Source organism: Pleurodeles waltl, chromosome 6 (genome assembly GCF_031143425.1).
Source record: "Pleurodeles waltl isolate 20211129_DDA chromosome 6, aPleWal1.hap1.20221129, whole genome shotgun sequence".
Lineage (NCBI taxonomy): Eukaryota > Metazoa > Chordata > Amphibia > Caudata > Salamandridae > Pleurodeles > Pleurodeles waltl.
In genome coordinates, this window is record NC_090445.1 from 328,653,948 (window position 1) to 328,675,435 (window position 21,488).

Below are 21,488 nucleotides of genomic sequence, written 5' to 3' on the forward strand. Positions count from 1 at the left end.
GCAGATGGCGCTGTGTGTGTGCGCTGTGTGTGTGTGTTACTGGGGTAGGCGTGAGAGCAGATGGCGCTGTGTGTGTGCGCTGTGTGTGTGTGTTACTGGGGTAGGGGTGAGAGCAGATGGCGCTGTGTGCAGATGGCGCTGTGTGTGTTACTGGGGTAGGCGTGAGAGCAGATGGCGCTGTGTGTGTGCGCGCTGTGTGTGTTACTGGGGTGGGGTGAGAGCAGATGGCGCTGTGTGTGTGCGCGCTGTGTGTGTTACTGGGGTAGGCGTGAGAGCAGATGGCGCTGTGTGTGTGCGCTGTGTGTGTGTGTTACTGGGGTAGGCGTGAGAGCAGATGGCGCTGTGTGTGTGCGCTGTGTGTGTGTGTTACTGGGGTAGGGGTGAGAGCAGATGGCGCTGTGTGCAGATGGCGCTGTGTGTGTTACTGGGGTAGGCGTGAGAGCAGATGGCGCTGTGTGTGTGCGCGCTGTGTGTGTTACTGGGGTGGGGTGAGAGCAGATGGCGCTGTGTGTGTGCGCGCTGTGTGTGTTACTGGGGTAGGGGTGAGAGCAGATGGCGCTGTATGTGTGCGCGCTGTGTGTGTTACTGGGGTAGGGGTGAGAGCAGATGGCGCTGTGTGTGTGCGCTGTGTGTGTGTGTTACTGGGGTAGGCGTGAGAGCAGATGGCGCTGTGTGTGTGCGCTGTGTGTGTGTGTTACTGGGGTAGGGGTGAGAGCAGATGGCGCTGTGTGCAGATGGCGCTGTGTGTGTTACTGGGGTAGGCGTGAGAGCAGATGGCGCTGTGTGTGTGCGCGCTGTGTGTGTTACTGGGGTGGGGTGAGAGCAGATGGCGCTGTGTGTGTGCGCGCTGTGTGTGTTACTGGGGTAGGGGTGAGAGCAGATGGCGCTGTATGTGTGCGCGCTGTGTGTGTTACTGGGGTAGGGGTGAGAGCAGATGGCGCTGTGTGTGTGCGCGCTGTGTGTGTTACTGGGGTAGGGGTGAGAGCAGATGGCGCTGTGTGTGTGCGCTGTGTGTGTGTGTTACTGGGGTAGGCGTGAGAGCAGATGGCGCTGTGTGTGTGCGCGCTGTGTGTGTTACTGGGGTAGGCGTGAGAGCAGATGGCGCTGTGTGTGTGCGCTGTGTGTGTGTGTTACTGGGGTAGGCGTGAGAGCAGATGGCGCTGTGTGTGTGCGCTGTGTGTGTGTGTTACTGGGGTAGGCGTGAGAGCAGATGGCGCTGTGTGTGTGCGCGCTGTGTGTGTTACTGGGGTAGGCGTGAGAGCAGATGGCGCTGTGTGTGTGCGCTGTGTGTGTGTGTTACTGGGGTAGGCGTGAGAGCAGATGGCGCTGTGTGTGTGCGCTGTGTGTGTGTGTTACTGGGGTAGGGGTGAGAGCAGATGGCGCTGTGTGGGTGCGCTGTGTGTGTGTGTTACTGGGGTAGGGGTGAGAGCAGATGGCGCTGTATGTGTGCGCGCTGTGTGTGTTACTGGGGTAGGGGTGAGAGCAGATGGCGCTGTGTGTGCGCGCTGTGTGTGTTACTGGGGTAGGGGTGAGAGCAGATGGCGCTGTGTGTGTGCGCTGTGTGTGTGTGTTACTGGGGTAGGGGTGAGAGCAGATGGCGCTGTATGTGTGCGCGCTGTGTGTGTTACTGGGGTAGGGGCATTGTTTTGAAAAAGGGGGTGGGGTGGTTGTTCCCCCTCTAAGCCCCGCCCCCTCTAAGCCCCGCCCCCCGCTGTCACTTCAGTGCGGCCCTCGGCCGCAAACCATACTGCAATTTTGGCCCCCGAGAAAAAGTTTGTGAGTACCCATGCCCTAGGTACAGGGGATGTGTCATGAGGAGGCTCACAAACCCAGCCCTGGCTCTCTTCTACCGGGCATCTGGTCGCCCTCCATCCTGTTTCAAACACTGCCCTTTCCAGTTTTACATAGACAACTACCCTGTGTACAGATTAACATGCTTATTGGCAGAGCATAGTCAGTAACCACCTGCTCTCCGCTTCACCCCGCCCTCTGCGCATCTCCGAGGTTTACGTCTACGCGGCTCCTCCACGCCCCACCCGCCGCTCTCACTTCCGCTGCAGCTGCGCGGCAGGTCTCGTCGTCAGCAGGTGCTGCGACGACGTTTCCGGGCATGAGCTGTCCGCAGGAAGAAGAGGCGGTGTCAGGGGGAGCGTAGTTCTTCCGTGGGTATCTCCCGGCTTCATGCGTGCCAGAACCCTTTCCTTGGAGTTTAATTGCTTAGAATGTTTGCATGGCATGGGCTTAAAGCAGGCCGGGCCCAACACTTCAAGTGTCCTTAATTCAGCCTAAGTGCAGCGTATATCTGTGATATTTGGGCTGGGGTGTCCCTCGTCACGTTTGCCGAGAGGGGTGAGAGCGACTCAACGTTTTATTTTGCATTGTATAGAAGAGTAGCTTCCGTGAGCCTGGAAGTGTACTAGAACTGTAGCCTGTTATCTGCACCAGTGCGTGGTGGTCGGCGTGCTCTTTGATGACAGGTCGGGTATGCTGCTGCCTACTGCTGAGATTCCGCGCGGTTTGGAATAGTTTGAATTTTGTGAGCCTAGCGTCGGAGGCTAAAATTTCTAGTACATTGTCAGGTCAACGGCATATGCAGGTGGTGGTAATCCAGGGCGGTTTAGACTGGCAGGATATGCTGGTCTATACAGGACAGTGGACTAGACTCCAAGTCTTTTCTGGGAGCTGTCCTGTGGTTGTGAGTCTAGCAGTGCCTGCTGGGGATTGTAGTCTGGTGCATAAACGACGGCAGTGCATTCTAGCGTTTGTACTTCAGTCGGTATGGGTATAGTGCATGTTTGGAATAGTGGTCTAGGGCGTGATGTCAGCATTCCATGTCGGTTCAGAGAGCGCAGATAATTCACTCCACACAAGTAAATTGAAGAAGGCTGCTTTATAAGCGCAGGCCTGGGCGTTAAATAACAACACGGTAGGCAAACACCTTACAGACCAAAAACGCATCCTCAAAATGGGGGTGGTTGCACACTACCCCACAGCCCAGCACTCCGTTTGCTTCAATGCATGTATCTGTTCCTGGATTTAGTTCTTCATTAGTCAAGTCCAACAAGTCTGTTTGGGGGTGCTGGAAATTCTGCCCAAAGTCTTCTCAGGTCTTTGTATCACTTGCTGGGCCCAGGTGCATCAACCAGGTGCATCAACCAGAGCATATCTGGTCATTAGCTCAAGTAAGATTTTTCAAACAAAAGGTGGGTGGGCGCACATTGCCTCGCATCCATAATACATATTCTAATTTTGATCACCACCAACCAGGAAAACCATGAGAATGAGTTTGCTTGCCCCTCCTCCCCTCTTTTTAGGCGTCGCCTGCGATAGGGCATTCACTCTCACAAGAGTTATTGTATACAACAAGGAGCTCACAGCTCTCCCATTGCTTATCATTTGTTGGCTACACTGTCACTCTTATTTGCTACCCTCTAATTGGCCAACATGTGCTGGTTTCACTTTCTCTTTTGGATGGAGCATGGACAAGTATTGTTTGCTTCACCTTGATTGCTGTCCTTCCACTGATCACGCTGTGATTGAGGTACTACTTTTATTTTTCTTTCTTGCCTGTCATCATTCTTGAACCTCTTGCTGCTATGTCTTACCATTTAACACACATCAAAGAAGTCGTCCTTTTCTCTTTTAAAACGGATTTTTATTGTGGCAACGTGTTATCTGCTTTTATTGTGACAACAGATGTTATTTACTTCCAAATGTTTTTCACTAAGATATGCACATAGGTGCAGTTTCTTTCTTTTTGTGTGTGTTATTTTTAATCTTTCTCACACATGGGGAGATTAAATGATCTGCTTAGAATCACAGGGGTGTTTGCCGAGACCTAACCAGCACTGGCAAAGCCAGTAGATCTCGCCTTTGAGACTATTGGCTCTGCCATTGCTGCCTTTTGTTCATGCTGTATAGCATGGGCATGGCCACTTTGGCAATGGTTTGTAGCCATGCTGTAAGGCAATGTGGCTGCTTTATAGCCTGGCTAAAATAATAACAATAAAAAAGCAGTAGGATGCATAATGCATCCTATGCCTAGGCACTTAAAAAAGAAAAAAAAAAAAGCACGTTAGCCCTGGCTGTGTCATAGCACTTTATTAAATTTATTTTAGCCACACTGCAAAGCTTCTGAGGTGATGTATAGCATGGAATGGCTACAAAATATTGCCAAAGCCATTAGCTGTCATATTGGCTTTGCAAATGCTTGTTTGATTTTTACCAACTTCATCCTCACAAACGCTCCCCCAAAATCGGTTATCGGCCACAACTTATTCACGTAATAATAATCACCCAACTTGAATACCTGTATCCTATCCTGCCAAAATATTTTTCGATTCTTTTGAACAATGTCAATATGTCTTAAAATATGAATGCCCAAACTGGCACAAAGTTCTCCTTGTTTATCTTCTACATTTGTTTCTCACTTGCACTCGGTTCCCTAGATCCCCTCCAAATGCTTCTTTGTTCAGTCTCTGTCCACAAAACCTGGGTTACTGACCATTCACATCTTTTGGGCAGAAAATATCACTTTTCATGCTTTTTAACAAGTACATGGCTGTTATCTGTAGAAAGTCACTTTCAACTCATGGGGTACCAATAGATGTGGGCAGCCTCTTCCTGCAAAGTATTTTGCTAAACAAAGAAGTAATTGTCCTTCAGGCTTATCCTGCTGCTTCCCCACCAAGAATACCATAACACATGCTTAAAAAATAACAGGTTTCTTGCCGAAAGGCCAGGTCTCTGGTTGCTCTACCATCCAAAGAGCAAATTAATGCATGACAATCCAGACTGATGGGAGCACACAATGGGGCTTTGCCACATAACCTATGACAGTACTAACAAGAAAACATGCCTCCTAACCTTTGTAAAACTTGACTGAGTTAGTGTACTGATCCGGACATACATCTGTTGGATATGCCCCTTTTTGCAGGGTTATCCCCAAATATTGGCACTTTACTACTGCCGACCAGTGCTAACATGCAAGTGCTCTATGTCTAAATGGTATTGGTGATTGGTTTATCCATGATTGGCATATCTGATTTGCCACCAGGTGTATCCAGGGTCTGTAAATCAAATGCTACTTGTGGGCCTGCAGCACTAATTGTGCCACCCACATGAGTGAGTATCCCTGTAAATATGTCTCAGGCCTGCCATTGCAGTGCCTGTGTGTGCAGTTTCCTTCCCATTTAGTACATGTAAGTCACTCCTAAGGTAGACCCAAGGCAGCCGTGGGCAGGGATCAGTGTACTTAAAAGGTAGGATATGTACTGGTGTGTTTTGCATGTCCTGATATTTAAATACTGTTAAATTCGGTTTTCACTATTGCAAGGCCTGTCTCTCCCATAGATAGTGTAATATAGGGATTGCAATTAGATATCTTTTAATTGTAATTTCCAGCAGTTAGAGATATGGAGATTGGGGTCTCTTAACTCACAATTTAAAAATACATATTTTCGTGAAGTTGTTTTTTAAATTGTAAGTTTGAAAATGCCACTTTTAGAATGTGGACATTTCCTTACCTAACCATTCTGTACCTCTGCCTGTCTGTGGAACACACGTCTGGGTCAGAATGACAGTTGGGCTGTTTGTGAATTCTCTCGACAGTCTGACAAAGGGAGCTGAGGTGAGCCCTGCATATCCTGATGGGTCTTCCTCAGCTAGAGTGGTGGGAGGAGCTGACACCTGAATAGGGCTGCGCGCGTCCTTACACAAAGGAGTCTACAACCCCTTGGACTATGTCTGGGGCCAGGGCAGGAAAGGCAGGATCTTGTGCACTACAAATACTTTTTTTGAAGTTTGCCTACTTCAAAGTCAGAAATGGGTACAAGTACTGGACCTTTGACACCACAAAGTTAGTATCCGTATCAACTGAGGACATTTTGCCAGGAAGAAGAGATGGATGCTGTTGGAGGGACTGCCGCTTTGCCTGTTACTTTGCTGTGCTGGCCTGCTGCTTCCTGGGAGTGAAAGGACTGGACTTTGTTTTCTACATCCTGCTTCCAAAGGTTCTTCAAGGACTTGGACTGAGCTTGTCTGCTGTTAAGAAGTCTCAGGGACATCAACAACTTCATCTGCCAGTATCTGGGCTCTCTTGTTGAGAGTCTGGACTTGCCAAGTGGTGCCACATCCAGTTCCTAGACCCTTGGGAGTGAGTTCTGGTATAACCAAGAAGAAACATGCACATTTACTCCAGAGTGACTTCGGAAGCAGTGCTGCTGTCTGACTTTGCATTTCTGCCTGCACTGGAGCCATGGTCCCCGCTGAGTGAACAACCGCGACCAATGCTGCAGAACTGATGCCACCAGAGCACCTTTGAAGTCCTGCCACAGCGTGAGTCCTGAGTGCCTTGTCACTGACATCTGTGACACCCGACTCTGCTGCAGCACCTGTGGGCCCCTTGGTGCGATCATGACACTGCAAAGTGAACGCCTCATGTCTTGAACTTCTGGATTCATTGACCCCGCCTTATCGTAAGGAACCAACGCCACTGAGGCCGCATCACATATCCTGCAACCATAAGGAACCAACGCATTAAATCCCCTGCCTAGCAGTAAAGAATTGACGCTTCACCTCCCCGGTAGCCTCTGAGATAAGCCTGACCGCTTGAGTCAAGTTACCAAGGGGGTGAGCTGGGGTTATCTTAGCTGTGTGGCGCTCTTACCCTGACTAGAGTGAGAGTTCCCACTTGGACAGCGAGAGACCCCATTTCTAACATCTCACAGCATTTGGACTTCCACATGCCTATGCTCTTCACCTTCTCCTCAGACATACCCAAACAAGACGCCTTTGTAGCAGCTCTGGTTCTAAAAGTATGTGTCTCAAAATCATCAGCATTAAGCCCAGTTAAAACTTTCCTCAGGACCTAAATCACTTGAAATTGCTTCAAAGGCAAGCCGTTATCGTGCTGAAATATCCTTCCCTCAGTCGCCTCTCAACTTCAAGAACAACTACCACACAAACCACTGGAAGAGCAATATTGTCCAACAAGCAGCTGCACAGGTGTTAGTGCCTAGAGTGTAAGGATACAGCACTCCACCTCCCAGTGGTCCTATTGCTCAGAGACCATATACCTAGTACCAAAATCCACACATAAAAGGGAGTGCTCAGGTAGTTCAAAGAAATCTCCTTGAGTGTTCAAAAATCTAGTAACGCTAGAACATTTCTTATGAGTCTTATCATATAGAAATACAGCCTTTCTTAAAAATCCAGTGAAGCGGGAACCATGACATTGTGTTTCAGTCCAAAATTGTTTCTTTATTCGAGTAATGATCATTCAGCATCAACCCAACCAATGCGCTTCGTCCCCAGAAGGGACTTCACCAGGGCTGAAAAAAAAAAACCATACATATATGTATAAATTACAAACAATAAGGCAAAAGCAAAAATGTATAAAACAACAACGTGCACACAGTTTACCAAATCCACCTTTATCAAGATACAATAAAACATATCACCCCCTTCATTTAATGTCAACAGAGAAAAGCATTATTATAAAACATCATAAATTTACGCATACCTAACATACTTAATCTCCTAAATAAATATCCATACCCATCTTTTTCAAATGTAACCCATTATTATTTACATCAGGCAATACGTATCATACACATGTTAAACATTTACAATAAACAAGTATACCCATAATGTCCAAATATAGAAATTCAGATTTAGTGTATCCTACACAACCATTAAAACATTCAACACATTTTGTAACATGAGTATTTGTAACTAATACTAGGAATCTTACAATATTCTTTTGAGCTAAAAGAAATACCTAATCTGTCCCTCACTCACTTTTTATTCACTAATTTTTATTTTATGTTTTTAACTGTTTCTCTGTTGATTCTTCTTCTGTAGCTCATGTCAAACAATGCTCATGTTTTATTTTCTGTATTGGGACCTGAGAGATCAGATAGATAACAGGACATACTTTCAGATCCTAGCCTTTTGTAATATAACACATTAATCCACCACTCAGAAGAATCCCAATATCCTAAGGGAGGGTAACTACCTAATAAGTCAACAAGCTCAACAGTAAATAACCCCAGTTTCCTAGATAGGTAGATAACAAATAGGCAACAGGGCATACTTTCAGATCCTGACCTTTCATAATTTGACAAATGAATCCCCCATTCAGATAAAATTCCAATCTCTTAAGGGAGAGTACCTGTCTATTAAGTCAACCAGCGCAACAGTAACTAACCTCAATTTCCCCAAATCAAAGGTTAAAAAGTGAGTCTCCCCACACCCAAAAAAAACACTGTTTCTGGTGCCATATTCTATCAGAGCAATAGCCTGAAAGCAATGACCCCTGGCATGTCCATGTTGCAAAGAAGGACGCAATATCTCCTCTCCACGGAGCCTCCCTGTGTACCCTTCAACATCCTTCCTCAGGCAAAATTCTAACCACTCATAATGCTATAAAATTAAAATTACCAAATCTCTCAGTCCTTACCCACCTGTTAGCCATTTGCCGATTCCAGACCAGAAAGGAAACCGTGAAAATCTAACAACCCAATAGGATAAACACATCATCCAGTGGCCATTCCCCAAAACTGGCATGAAGAATGGCATTACCATTGGATGACCTTACGTTCCAATCAACTGTCATTAGCCTAGAACCACATAACAGAATTGTATTGAGTTCAATCATAGACATCTGGCATGCAGACCAGAGAGGAAACCGTTGGTCTTACTTACTGATTGGGCAATATATTATTCAATCACAAAAGGAGATATCAATGATGCACACTACTGTAGAGAATGACATTTCCATTGGCTGAGGTTAACCTCCAATCAACTGCCATTAGCATAGAACCACATAGCAGAATGGTCTTGAGTTCAAGCACTGACATCTGGCATGCAGACCAGAGAGGAAACCATTGGTCTTGCATCCTGATTGGACAATATACTATCCAATCACAAAAGGAGATATCAATACTGCACATGAGTGACTGTCACCAAAAAAGGAATTACCTTTGCGCCTCCCAAATGAAAAGTAGAAGCTTAAAAAAAGACAGTTTTCTTCCCCGCAACAGACCAAAGGGGAACCTGTTCAAGCCAGCCAAATCATCACTCCCCAGATCCGGGCCGTCATCAACAGCTGCAACCTTCCCAGATATTTGGAAACATGCCGAAGTCAAAGCTCTTCTCAAAAAATCCCAAAGCAGACCCTGAAGACCTCACAAACTACCGACCTATCTATCTACTCCCCTTCCCCGCAAAAGTCATAGAAAAGATAGTAAAACTACAACTCGTTCGCTTCCTAGAAGACAACAACATACTCAACGTCTCCCAGTCTGGATTCTGCAAAAACCACAGCACCGAGACCGCCCTCATCGCCTGTACTGATGACATCAGGACCAGATTGGACAAGGGCAATACCGTCACCCTTATCCTCCTAGACCTCTCTGCACCTTTCGACACCGTATGCCACCAAACCCTTCGCACACGCCTCTTCGACGCCAGAATTCACCACAGAGCCCTGGACTGGCTCACCTCCTTCCTCTACGAAAGAACTCAAAGAGTTCTCCTCCCTCCTTTCCGGTCTACAGCCACCATGACCATCTGTGGGGTTCCCCAAGGATCCTCCCTCAGCCCCACCCTCTTCAATATCTACATAGCTCCACTCGCCAACATCATCCGCCCCCACGGCCTCATAATCATTTCATACCCTGACGACACCGAGCTCATCAGCTCCCTCACGAGGAACCCATCTACCGCCAAGAATAACCTACACGACTCCTCGCCATCGATAACTGGATGACAGCAAGCCACCTCAAATTGAACTATGAAAAAAACGAGATCATCATCTTCGGTCCCAACAAGACAGCATGGAACAACTCTTGGTGGCCCACCACCCTTGGACCACCCCCAACCCCACCACCCACGCAATCTCGGCATCATACTGGACTTATCTCTCTCCATGACTCGGCAAATCAGCGCCATATCATCCTACTGCTTCAACACCCGTTGCATGCTACGCACGACTTTCAAATGGATTCCTTTAGAAAAAACAAGAACGGTCACCCACGCCATCATAAGCAGCAGAGTGGACTACGGCAATGCCCTCTACGCTGGGATCACAGCCAAGCTTCAGAGAAAACTCCAGCGCATCCAGAACACAGCCGCACGTCGCTTCCTCAATCTCCCTCGCCACAAACACATCTCCACCCATCTCAGATCCCTACACTTGCTGCCCATCAACAAAAGGATCATTTTCAAAATCCTTGCCCACGCTCACAAAGCCCTCCACGACACCGGACTGGCCTACCTCAACGAACAAATCAACTTCCACAAACTAACTCGACAGCTCCGCTCCGCCAAGCTTGCCCTCGCTACAGTCCCCTGCATCCAACGCACCACCTCCGGCGGCAGATCCTTCTCCCACCTCGCCACCAAAACCTGGAACTCCCTCCCCACCAACCTACCCAAGACCCAGAACCTCCTAACCTTCAGAAAGCACCTCACAACATGGCTCTTCGAGCTGTGACCCCCAGCACCTTGAGACCCTATCAGGCGAGTAGTGCGCTTAAGAAATTTATTTGATTGATTGATTGATTGATTGTTAATCTAACTACTCAATTAAGTAAAAACCCTTTCCTAGCCAAAGGGCCCTATGTGTTTAATTACCAAACAATAGTGGACCAGAGAGGAGACCGTTAGTCTCGCGTTCTGATTGGGCAACATATTATTCAATCTGATTGGGCAATATATTATCCAATCGCAGAAGGAGAAATCAATACAACACTCGAACCAATGAAGTAACCATCATTAAAGAAGGAATTTCTGTTGTGCCTCCAATATTGACAGTGAAAACAAGCTTACAAAATGTAATGCATCTCATTTTCAACATTCATCCCCCATCTCTACTGCTTTCAATTTGTTACTCCATCTTGCTTCTGCTTGGCGAAGTCTCAATACTAAGCCCCCCTCCCCTCTGGGATCGATCTCAGTTGTTTCTATTCCATGAATTCTAAAAATCAATTGTAGCTTGATGACATTGCTTCATATGCTCTGACAGTGGGGATTTAACATCCTGATGTTTTACTACCCTCCTGCGTTCCACTATCTTAGATTTTAGTGTTCTTTTCGTTCTACCTACATAAATGTTATCATAATTACATACTATGACATATGCTACCAGCTGACTATTGTAATTGATAAGCTGCTGAATAAGGTGTATCCTCTTTGTATTGTAACAAAATCCCTGTGTCCTATTCAGTCCAATTGGACAAATACTATAGTCCCCACAAACATGAAAACGTTTTGTAAGGCCTCGTAGCCAATTGCCACTACGTTCCACAGTAGGTTTGGAAAAATTCTTAGTAACCCTATCCTTTACTATATGATTCCTTGGTAAGTGATAATTGGTTTATCTGTGATATCTCCTGCTAACCCAGAAACAGCAGTAAGTAATGGCAAGTTTTTGTTAAGAATTTTATGTATTTTCATGGTCTCTATTTATGTAGTGACCAGGGCTAATCTGCTATTCCTCTTTCCTCTATTTTTAGCAACTAGCGCATCAGACCTGTCAATTCCAAGAACCCTATTCTCGGCTTGTTCCAATAGGTCTTTGTCATAGCCTCATCTGCACAGTCTAATCTTCAAGTCCTCAAGTCCCTCTTTGAAGTCTCCATCTAGGCTACAATTCCTGCGCAATCTCACAAATACCACACCTTCACAGGGCAGTGCACTTCTTCACCAGATTTTCACAAACTCATTTTCTGCCCCTACTCCCATTGGTTGATCTTATTCTTTTTGTAACCAAATGATAAGCCTATCCTCTTCATTAGCCACATGCTCTGTATTTAAAGTGTTTACCCTTTACCCCCAACATTTCTGAAACCCAACCCAAAATTCACCCACAACATGCAGAGTGCAGACTCACAGTGAGGAAAGCAAAATAAATATGAAGATAAGACATCAGCGATGAGAAATCCCAGAATAGGATGTCTCTTGCTGCAATGCCAGGCTCTCTCCTTCGCCCAGCCTGCTAAAACATATGACTTACTTCACCAGCCACAGGGTCATAGCTCCAAAAGCACTTACCATAGAAATAAATTCCTGCTAGCTTAACCTGATATGGTGACTTTTGAGAAACCTTTATGTATCCGTTCTATGATAAAACAAACAACATTGTCATATCTGTTTACTGGCCCTTCTTTCGTCATAATCCTTTTCTTTGCACGGCTAGACAAAATTCCTTCCATGCCAGCATGTAGGTTTTTGTGGTAGAAGATGCAGCATATCTTTCTACTAACTCCAGCACCCTCATTCCCCAGCTCACAGAGGTCTTGTGGCATGCTGGTCTTCTCCTTGTCTGCTCTGTTGCAAACCCACACAACCAAGGCACTGTGAACGAGACCGGTACATACCATGGTCTGCAAGATAGACTGAATTTAAGTCCACTTAATAAGAAAATCCTTAGCAATCTTAAAACAACTCACTCGTCTTTTGCTTTTTTGTGAATTAACCAATGTCATCACTGCTTGAGTGTCCACATTAAAATAAATCCTCCTGTCACCTAACAAATTTCCCCAACAAAACCATAACAACAACTGGAGGGAAGAAATCTAAAATTCTTTGCTCCTCTTTTGTCTTCAGCCCTCCTCCAGCCAAGATTCTTCAGCCCAGCTACAGTCCCTAAATCCATTGAACCAGACGCGTCTGAACATTTATTTTAATTTGCCACAGCCATTCATTCCATAATAACAAGTTAACGTCATTGAACTCTCTCAAAAACGTAATCCAAACTCTCAAACCCTCACTCCCATTTTGATGAGGCAACATTGCCGAACCACTTAAAAACCTAACTGCCTGCAGAAGGCCCTGCCAGCCTGTACTGCTCTATATGCAAAACTCAGGTGATCAAGCAAAGCTTGAAAGATTGCTTCTTCAAGTAACTGCAGCAGTTTCTCTTCTGTATTGCGGCAGCATGATCTCCACTGGTATAGTGTCTGGCTCAGCACCTAGAAAGGTTAATACCTTCCCAGAACCTTCAATTTTATCTTGAGCCAAAGGTCATGCCCAAATCCTGCATAACGACTTCAAATGCTTGTAAAGCTGCATCACAACCATCTTGATAGTTTCCCAACAAGCAACAACTATCTAAACAATGGGTCACTCTAGAGAAGCCAGACCAAATACTAAAAACCCACTGCAAAAATGGGCTAAACAACTCAAACAGCAAACAAGAAACTTAACATCCCACCAGTAGCATTCTGTCTTCAAAAATGTGCCCTTCAAACTGTAAACGTAATGAAAAATTATCAGGATGAATCCGCAGTAATCTGAAAGCGGACTTAATATCTGACTTTGTTAATTCACCCTCCTCCCGCAATGCCTCACCAGTGTAATGGCATTGTCAACTGATGCACATTTGACCCCAAAGTTCTCTGTTGCAGTAAAATCATTGATAGTCACCCTAAGATGAAGATAAATGATGAATAAATCTAAACTCACTGTTGCTTCTTTGGCACCATTCTTATCAATCAATCAGTCGTGATTTGTAAAGAGCAGCTCATCACCCTGGAGGGTATCAAGGCGCTGTGGGTGGTTGCTGCGAACTGGGAGCTATTCGTCGAAGAGCCAGTTCTAAGTCTTCTTCCTAAAGTCGGGGAGGGCGTGGGTGGTACATAGGCAGGGGTAGGGGTGTGGGGGAGGTCGTTCCATATCTTGGTGGCAAGGTGGGAGAAGGAGCGTCCACTGTAGCAGCTGCGATGGTCTCTGGGTGGAGGATTGGAGCTCCCTGGTGGGATGTAGGGGAAACAGCCAGTTTCTTCATGGGCTAATATGACAAAGGACCCACAATTCTCAATTCTTGCAACTCTTTGCTTAGCTTTTTGTGCACCACGGTTGGATTCAGCAAATTTCAATTCTTTGCCTAAGCCTTGCTTTTGGAGCTTGGCCATACGACTGAAAATGTGCTTTACAACCCCAGTACCATGCTTTTGCATCCCTTTTGCACAGATGCAGCCTGCAGCTTTAGCCAACATGTGTGAGGCATGACTGGATGTTTCCTTCTGCAACTGGCACAATAATGCCTGAACCTATATTGTGCCCTGGTGTAACTCCCTCTATTAAATGACCAACTTACTCTGTTCTGCGACAGCAACTGCCTCCCAAAATCTCCCACCCCAGACTAGACGGGATGCCCATGAAAGGGATAATATATGGCATTGGTTTACCACTAACTGTGTGTAATGATGGCACCAGCTGCATTAGCGCCATCCACTGCAACCATAATTCGCTATCAACTTCCTACTGTTTCTTCTCATGGTTAACCACCATTCGCTCCTTGAACACTTCAATGTACAGCAGCCAAGGGATACTGCCATAATCCATCTGTGTATTTGTATAAATACAGCTTTGCGTAGCATTAACAGTATACACTTGCATATATTGAAAAGGCACATGTCCAGTTCTCTACTGTCATGTGAACCTTAGGTTGCCTACCTAATTTCACTTCTGTTGCTTGAAACCTTCCTTTGCTTGAATTTGCCTGTGGGGCAGTTTGAAAACAGAAATAGTAATTACTCATTCCAATTCTTATCCTTAGTTGTCTGCATTAGTTGCACTCCTAGAGGCACTGTAATGCCTATATAAAGTAATGTCTTTGTTTAGGGCCCTTTTTTAAAGTATTGCCTGGTACCGCAACCACCTTCCCTGTACCCCTTCTTTATTATCATAACTTTTCTTAGATTCTAGTGGTGTAGGTTCTACTTCAGGCTGACCTTCTACTCCTTCCCTTGAGTCAGTGCTTTCCTTCATAACTGTCCTACAATTAATCTTCACCCACTGCAACCGAAACTGGCCACTACACTTTACAGTCCTCTTCTCCTCCACCTGGGGGTGCTGACTATTTACACATACCTGCTTTGAGGGTAAACTGCTCCTTCTTTCCATCTTTAGTACTGTCATCTTCGTCTCCCATTCCACCGTCCTCCATCGACTGCTGTATTTTTGTTGCCTTCAATGTCACGGAGGCTGCCTCTTGACTCCCTCACTTTTGACCAACATCTACAAGCCACCCTGAACTTGGCCAGTATCTGGAGACCACCACCAACTGCCATCACTGGAATTGTGCTGGCACTTCCATCCTGGCCACCCAGCTACACCACCCAAGAGATTACCACCTGGCTGCGACTCTTGGCTGCTCTTCATCTTTCATCTTTGTGCTACTCTTGAGCCTCTAGCCACTCCCAAAGAGTTCCACCTGTTTTCCCACATCCATACTGGCCCTACGATGGGCAGTGAATAAGCTACCACTGCTGTAGCAACCCCTCTAGCCAACAGTCTTTTGGGGCGCTGTAACCAGCCCCTTGCCTGCACTAACACGCCTTGGTTAAATATGTTCTCCCTTACCTCCCCCTGTAGAACTTTTAATGCCTCTACTATCCTCAGCCTAGCACCAAACATTCCCCTCCCCCCTTGGCCTAAGCCCTATTAACTGGCTGCTGCCCAAAATGTATCCCACCAGCCCCATGTGTGGCAACAGCCAAATTGGCTATGCCACACTTCCCTCACAAACAAAAACCCACCTCCACAAGCTCCACCACACTAGCTACCCATTCACCCACTCAATAACCAGAAATAATTTACAGCAGTTTTCAGCCTAGTTATGAATGGCAGTGAGAGTCACAGAGTAGAAGGAAATGGAATAACACTTTATGTTGTAAAATATAGGGTAGCTGTTGGACTAGCAATGCACACTAAGGGTGTGAAGTCTAGTTTTGCAGTTGTCCGTGTGTACTTGAAATTGCAGCCTGGTAGGCATAAGGCTGCAGATGCATGCCAGGAGCTGTTGTTGGTGTTTGAGGTTAACTGTGTATGCTGGGAATTCCATTGTGGTAATTGGTGGTCTAAAACTACATGATGGAACCTGTAATCAGTGGGGTCTGAGATTGGCAATGTGTGCTGTGGTGCGCAACAGTGGCTGTGAGTCTAGCAGTGTTTGCTGGCAGCTGAACTGTGGTTGTGAGTCTAGTGGTGCTTACTGGGGTTGTTACCTGGTGAATGTAAGCCTAGCAGTGTATACTATACTAATTTGTACCTCATTGAGTTTGAACGCAGCAGTCTCAAAAAACCAGGGGCATAAATGGCAATTAAAAAAAAAAAAAAAATCTTCAATGTATTATTTTCCCTTACAGAAAACACTGTTGGCCAGCATGTGTTTTGTGATGTAAGGTTGCTTCATCATGGCCACAATACCAGTGTTTGTACTTTAGTACTAAAAAGACAAGCATTTGCACTGCAATAGGTCTCGCGTTTACTTGAGTTGGAGCTAATGGCATTGTAAATGCATTACTGGACTTTTTTTGCCACATTAATTGGTCAGCCTTGACGCATATTTTGATCCTTTCTGTCACATAATTCCAGTGGCCCTGCATATTACTAAGAGGCTAGTTGGCCTACTGGAATATTTTTTTAAACAAGGCCTTTAAAACACCAACTACTTCCAGGTGCAAAACATATTTACTTGGCAGTTGGTACAGGCGACATTGCCCGCAGGGCAATGAATAAAAAATTGTACTCCAAGAATGAATGCTTACTGGATCACTGTCCCTTTACTACAGTCTGGAGAATCGAACAAAATGCCCCTGGTTTTTCACATGGGTGAGGAGAGCCACCTCACATGATATTAATGATCCTGAGTCAGTTGTGTACTGAAATATTAGTTATAACATATTGACCATTGTACTACATAATCAACTGTAAGCTCTCCACAAGGTGAGTTTTATAAATACAGGCACAAACAGCTCAAGTATCACAGACTCAGACGTGTTTAGTTCATCTAGTCAGGTTTCTGTTTGTATTCGCAGCTTCTATCATGTTATAAAAATAAAACTACAAGTCCTAGAATGAAAAACGGGAACATAAAGTAAATGAGTGAATCACGCCACCCACCGGGGAGCTACACAATTCTATGAATACTACTCCAAGGGTTGGTTGACAGCTTGTATCACATTATAAAAATAAAACTACAAGTTTCAGGATGATTATGTGTGCTGCAAAGAACGTGTACTAAGCAGATCAGAGTGCATAAAATGTCAAAATAACTCTGGCGATTGATATTCTTTTTGGACAGAGAAAGTACTTTTGTCTAGTGGAAGTTTGGACTTATTATAAGGTAGCACAGAGGGTTAATGTTCTTTCTGGAGAGAGAACATACTTTTGTCTAGTGGAAGCTTGGACTCATTATAAGATAGCGTAGAGGGTTGATATGCCTGCTGCAAATACTGTGTGCTAGGCAAATCACAAAGTGCTTATAATGTAAAAATTTCAAAATAACTAAATGGTGATTTATGTTCTTTCTGGGTAGAGAGTGTACTTTTGTCTAGTGGAAGCTTGGAGTCATCATAAGGTAGCGCACAAGGTTAATATGCCTGCTGCAAAAAGTGTACTAAGCAGATTAGAGTGCATTTAATGTAAAAACGATACCGCCGATCGAGTTCAAGCTCTGAGCGCTGTGAGCACCATGGCAGCCAACAGAACGTACTTTTGTCTAGTGGAAGCTTGGAGTCATCATAAAGTAGCGCACAGGGTTATTGGGCCTTCTGCAAACAACATGTACTAGGCAAATCACAAAGTGCACGTAATGTAAAAGTGTCAAAATAACTCTGGTGATTTATGTTCTTTCTAGAGAGAGAGAGAGCGTACTTTTGTCTAGTGGAAGCTTGAAGTCATCATAAGGTAGCGCAGAGAGGTAATATGTCTGCTGCTGCAAAGAACGTGTACTAGGCAAATCACAAAGTGCATGTAATGTATAAATGTCAAAATAACTGGCTATTTTATGTTCTTTCTGGAGAGAGAATGTACTTTTGTCTAGTGGAAGCTTTGAGTCATACGTTAGTGCACAGGGTTGACATGTCTGCTGTAAAGAACGTGTGCTAAGCAGGTCAGAGTGCATATAATGTAAAAACGATACGCAGATCAAGTTCGCACTGTGAGCGCCATGGCAGCCAAGAGAACGTACTTTTGTCTAGTGGAAGCTTGAAGTCATCATAAGGTAGCGCCAGGGTTAATATGCCTGCTGCAAAGAATGTGTACTAGGCAAATCACAAAGTGCATGTAATGTAAAAATGTCAAAATAACTCTGGTGATTTATGTTCTTTCTGGAGAGAGAACATACTTTTGTCTAGTGGAAGCTTGGAGTCATCATAAGGTAGTGCACAGGGTTAATATGCCTGCTGCCAAGAACGTGTACTGAGCAGATCAGAGGGCATATAATGTGAAAATGGTACCACCGATCGAGTTTGCGCTGTGATCGCTGTGAGCCCCATGGCAGCCAAGAGAAAGTACTTTTGTCTAGTGGAAGCTTGGAGTCATCATAAGGTAGTGTACAGGGTTAATATGCCTACTGCAAAGAATGTGTACTAAGCAGATCAGAGTGCATATAATGTAAAAAAAATAAAAAAAACGCCAATCAGGTTCACGCTGTGAGCACCATGGCAGCGCAGACAAAAGAAAAAAGTAGGTCGCCCACCCTGAAGTATATCGGCATCGTGCAATTATCCCTGTAACGGGGTCGGTGTCCAAGGTGGTAACCAAACTGCCCCAAGGCGGGACAAACAGAAAGCATTTACCAATAACATCAAGTGATTTTTGAAAGGCTGGCCAACGAACGAAAGAAAGTGATGGGCGTGCTTAAAAGCCCACAATACTTACAACTGGTCAAAGTGCTTTCCCATTTGAACTAATAAAAACAAGAAAAAAATGGTGTTTTAAAAACTATGCACACAAACACATTGGCACATGTGATTCCAGATTGCATTCCATGATATTCATTTTAAACTAAATGCTTGTAAATGCATATCTCTCTGTATGCCAATACAAATTATACATCGTAACCCTTATCATGATTCAGATATTTCACTCCATAAAATAAGTCTGGTTATATTTCTTGATACCTCCGGGATAGTACCATAACAGTTTATAATCATTCTATACATTTACTTTTATTATTCATGTTTCATAAGTGTTCATCTCTTATCTTTATCTTAATTCGACAGTGATATTACCTCTATCTTTAGGGTTCAGTACCTATTGTTTGATTATAATTCAAACTCATCTATGAATGATGTGAATGCTCCCCCCCCTTCCCTTCCTCACACCTCGCTACACTCTGCCTAGTGCATGAGGCACTATTTTCAGCTCATTCGTCCCTTAAACCTCTCTTAACTTTCTATTGTTCTTTCAATTCGCCATATCACACATTTCAATGTAGAAGTTTGTCTCGTAGTTTTAATAGTTACACCTCATACCATTACTCCTGGTAATCATACTACTGCGCACATGTGGTTTAATAGCGCTGAAACCATCTCTCCACAGTAACAGCACGCTCCATGCTTTATAACTGCTTCCACGCGACCTAACATTAGTCGAAACTGGAATTAGCTTCCCTTAGCAACTCCTCATATCATGTCCGCACAATCTCAAAGCACACAGCTTTTCTGATTTTACCTTTATTTCCCATTTACATATATTCAGACTGCGATCCAGAATTGTGCGTTAGCATCCAATCTATAGTCTAAATTAACTTCTTGTATGAAAAAGACAAAAAGTAGCCAGCTCGTTCTGTCACACCAAAGTCCACTTGCCATCGCCATGTCACTCACTTCTCGATTAGGCTTTTTTCGAAACTCTATAGTCGTCTTCTCAATGACCGATACATGGTAATTACTAAAGCCACATTTCTGCCTTTTAGTATAGAATGTCTTTTCACCTTGAAAATAATAAGTCATATTAAATACAGTGAAAACCCAAAGTGTGAAAAACCTTTCAAAATAGAATTTTCAAACTTTCTATTGTGCTTTCAGAATTATTTATATTCCTGATAAGGTCTCAAACACACTTCAGAATGACTTCTCACCAAGGTTATCCTTCCAGTACCTATCACTATCCTAGCTTTCGTTCGTGACATCACAAACATTTGTAGTCCTCCATAATGTCTCCGACCATCTCACGTTTGACTGGTTGCTAACTAGAGGGAGCATACGTCGGCCCATAGCTGTGATTTGCCCCTTTGGAAATATTACGAAGACAGCACATGCTTGGAATACAGGTATAGACTGTGATTCAAGCATTTCGTTTTGAGATGTACAGAAGCTGGGAGGCCAGTTGTGAATAGTGAAATTCCTGGGATATGGAATAGCACTGCATGTTGTAAAATGTAGGGTGGTTGTTGCTGAGCTGGCAGTGCATGCTAAGGCATGCAGTCTTGTTTTGAGCCTACCAGTGCTTGTTGGGACTTGCAGCCAGTATGCCCGAGGCTTCCACAGTATACAAGGAATTGTAGTCTAGTTGCAAGGCATGCTGGGAGCTGCTCTCCGTATTTGAAGGTAACAGTGCATGGTAGGAATTGTAATTCAGCTCTTCCGAGTCTCGCAGTTTGTGGTGAGAATTGTAGTCTGATGTGTGACTAGCAGTATGTGGTGCCATTTTCTGTCCAATGTCTAAGAAGCAGTGCATGCTAGAAGTTGCAGTCAAACAGCAGAGGTTGGCTTTGCCTGCTGTGAAATGTAATCCGGTGGAAAGAAAGGCTGTTGATGCATTCTGACAATTTTAGGCTGTCCTGGTTGTGTCTGACGAGGGGTTGAGTAAGCAATGCGTGCTGGAACCTCCAGTTCAGCCTGGCTTCGTTGTAGGTGGCAGGACAATGGATTGCTTCAGTAACATGCACACCAAAATATCACTAGAGGATTCCAGTCGCTAGAAGCTGCCTGTTGGTCCCAGACCATCTGTGTGAGATGTCCTCTCTCCCTTGGTGATATCTGGGGTTCTGTGATGTATGCCTTCCCCTTCCTTGCTCTCATTCAGATGATAAGCATGTGTTTGGGATCTGACACGTTCTCTGAAGGCAAGACACAGGCCGGGGGGGGGGGGCTGAATCCTGTACGAAACTCAACGCTTCCTAGTTGCCGGACTTCTACTTTACATAGATTTTCAGGCACCTTTCTACATGAAAACCCAGGAGTATCCATAGAAGGAACTATCAGGCTTTTTAGGACCCTGTTTCTTTTACTGCTCACTGTTAGAACGAAGAGGAGAGACATATCCAGCGATACAAGCTTTTTTCCTAACCACTGAAGTCACAACCACAAGAGGCACAGACATGAGAGATTCTCCTGTCCTGTGCCCAAAGATGTGCCCTCTAATCCTACAAGGCCTCAGTTTATGCTTCTGGACCCTTCTGCTTTGAATGCTATGACTGAAATTAAATAATTCCTGCTCCCACATCTCTATTGAGTGCAACAGCTGGCTATAATTCACCTATGCCAGCCAGTATTCCTTGGATTTTAGGTGACGTTGGGGATATAGTCGTAGGAGGTTCAGTGGATGCTGACGATTTTGTCTCTTGCATGAAGGAAAGTGATTGTACTAACTTACGGGAAAATTTAAATATATAAAATAGGTCCTTTTATGCAGAAGTAACTTATATTAATCACGGACATTGCTTCAGATACTTTGAAAGCTTCATC

The 21,488-nt window shown here is 44.8% G+C and overlaps 1 protein-coding gene across 4 annotated transcripts in view; it reads left to right on the forward strand.

Annotated features, from left to right (window-relative positions):
* The first annotated feature begins 2,048 nt into the window (after window positions 1-2,048).
* The window catches only part of THTPA (thiamine triphosphatase), an 88,465-nt gene continuing 69,025 nt past the window's right edge, over window positions 2,049-21,488 (forward strand). Inside the window, exon 1 of one of the 4 annotated variants that reach the window (XM_069238175.1) lies at window positions 2,049-2,162. Coding sequence is in view for 1 of the 4 variants with exons in the window: in XM_069238174.1 (XP_069094275.1) it covers window positions 2,471-2,477 (7 nt within the window). In the remaining 3 variants the exon portion in view is untranslated. Of the gene's footprint in view, window positions 2,478-3,419; window positions 3,542-21,488 lie in introns of those variants that run through there. The other 3 variants (XM_069238176.1, XM_069238174.1, XM_069238178.1) reach the window with 3 other exon arrangements.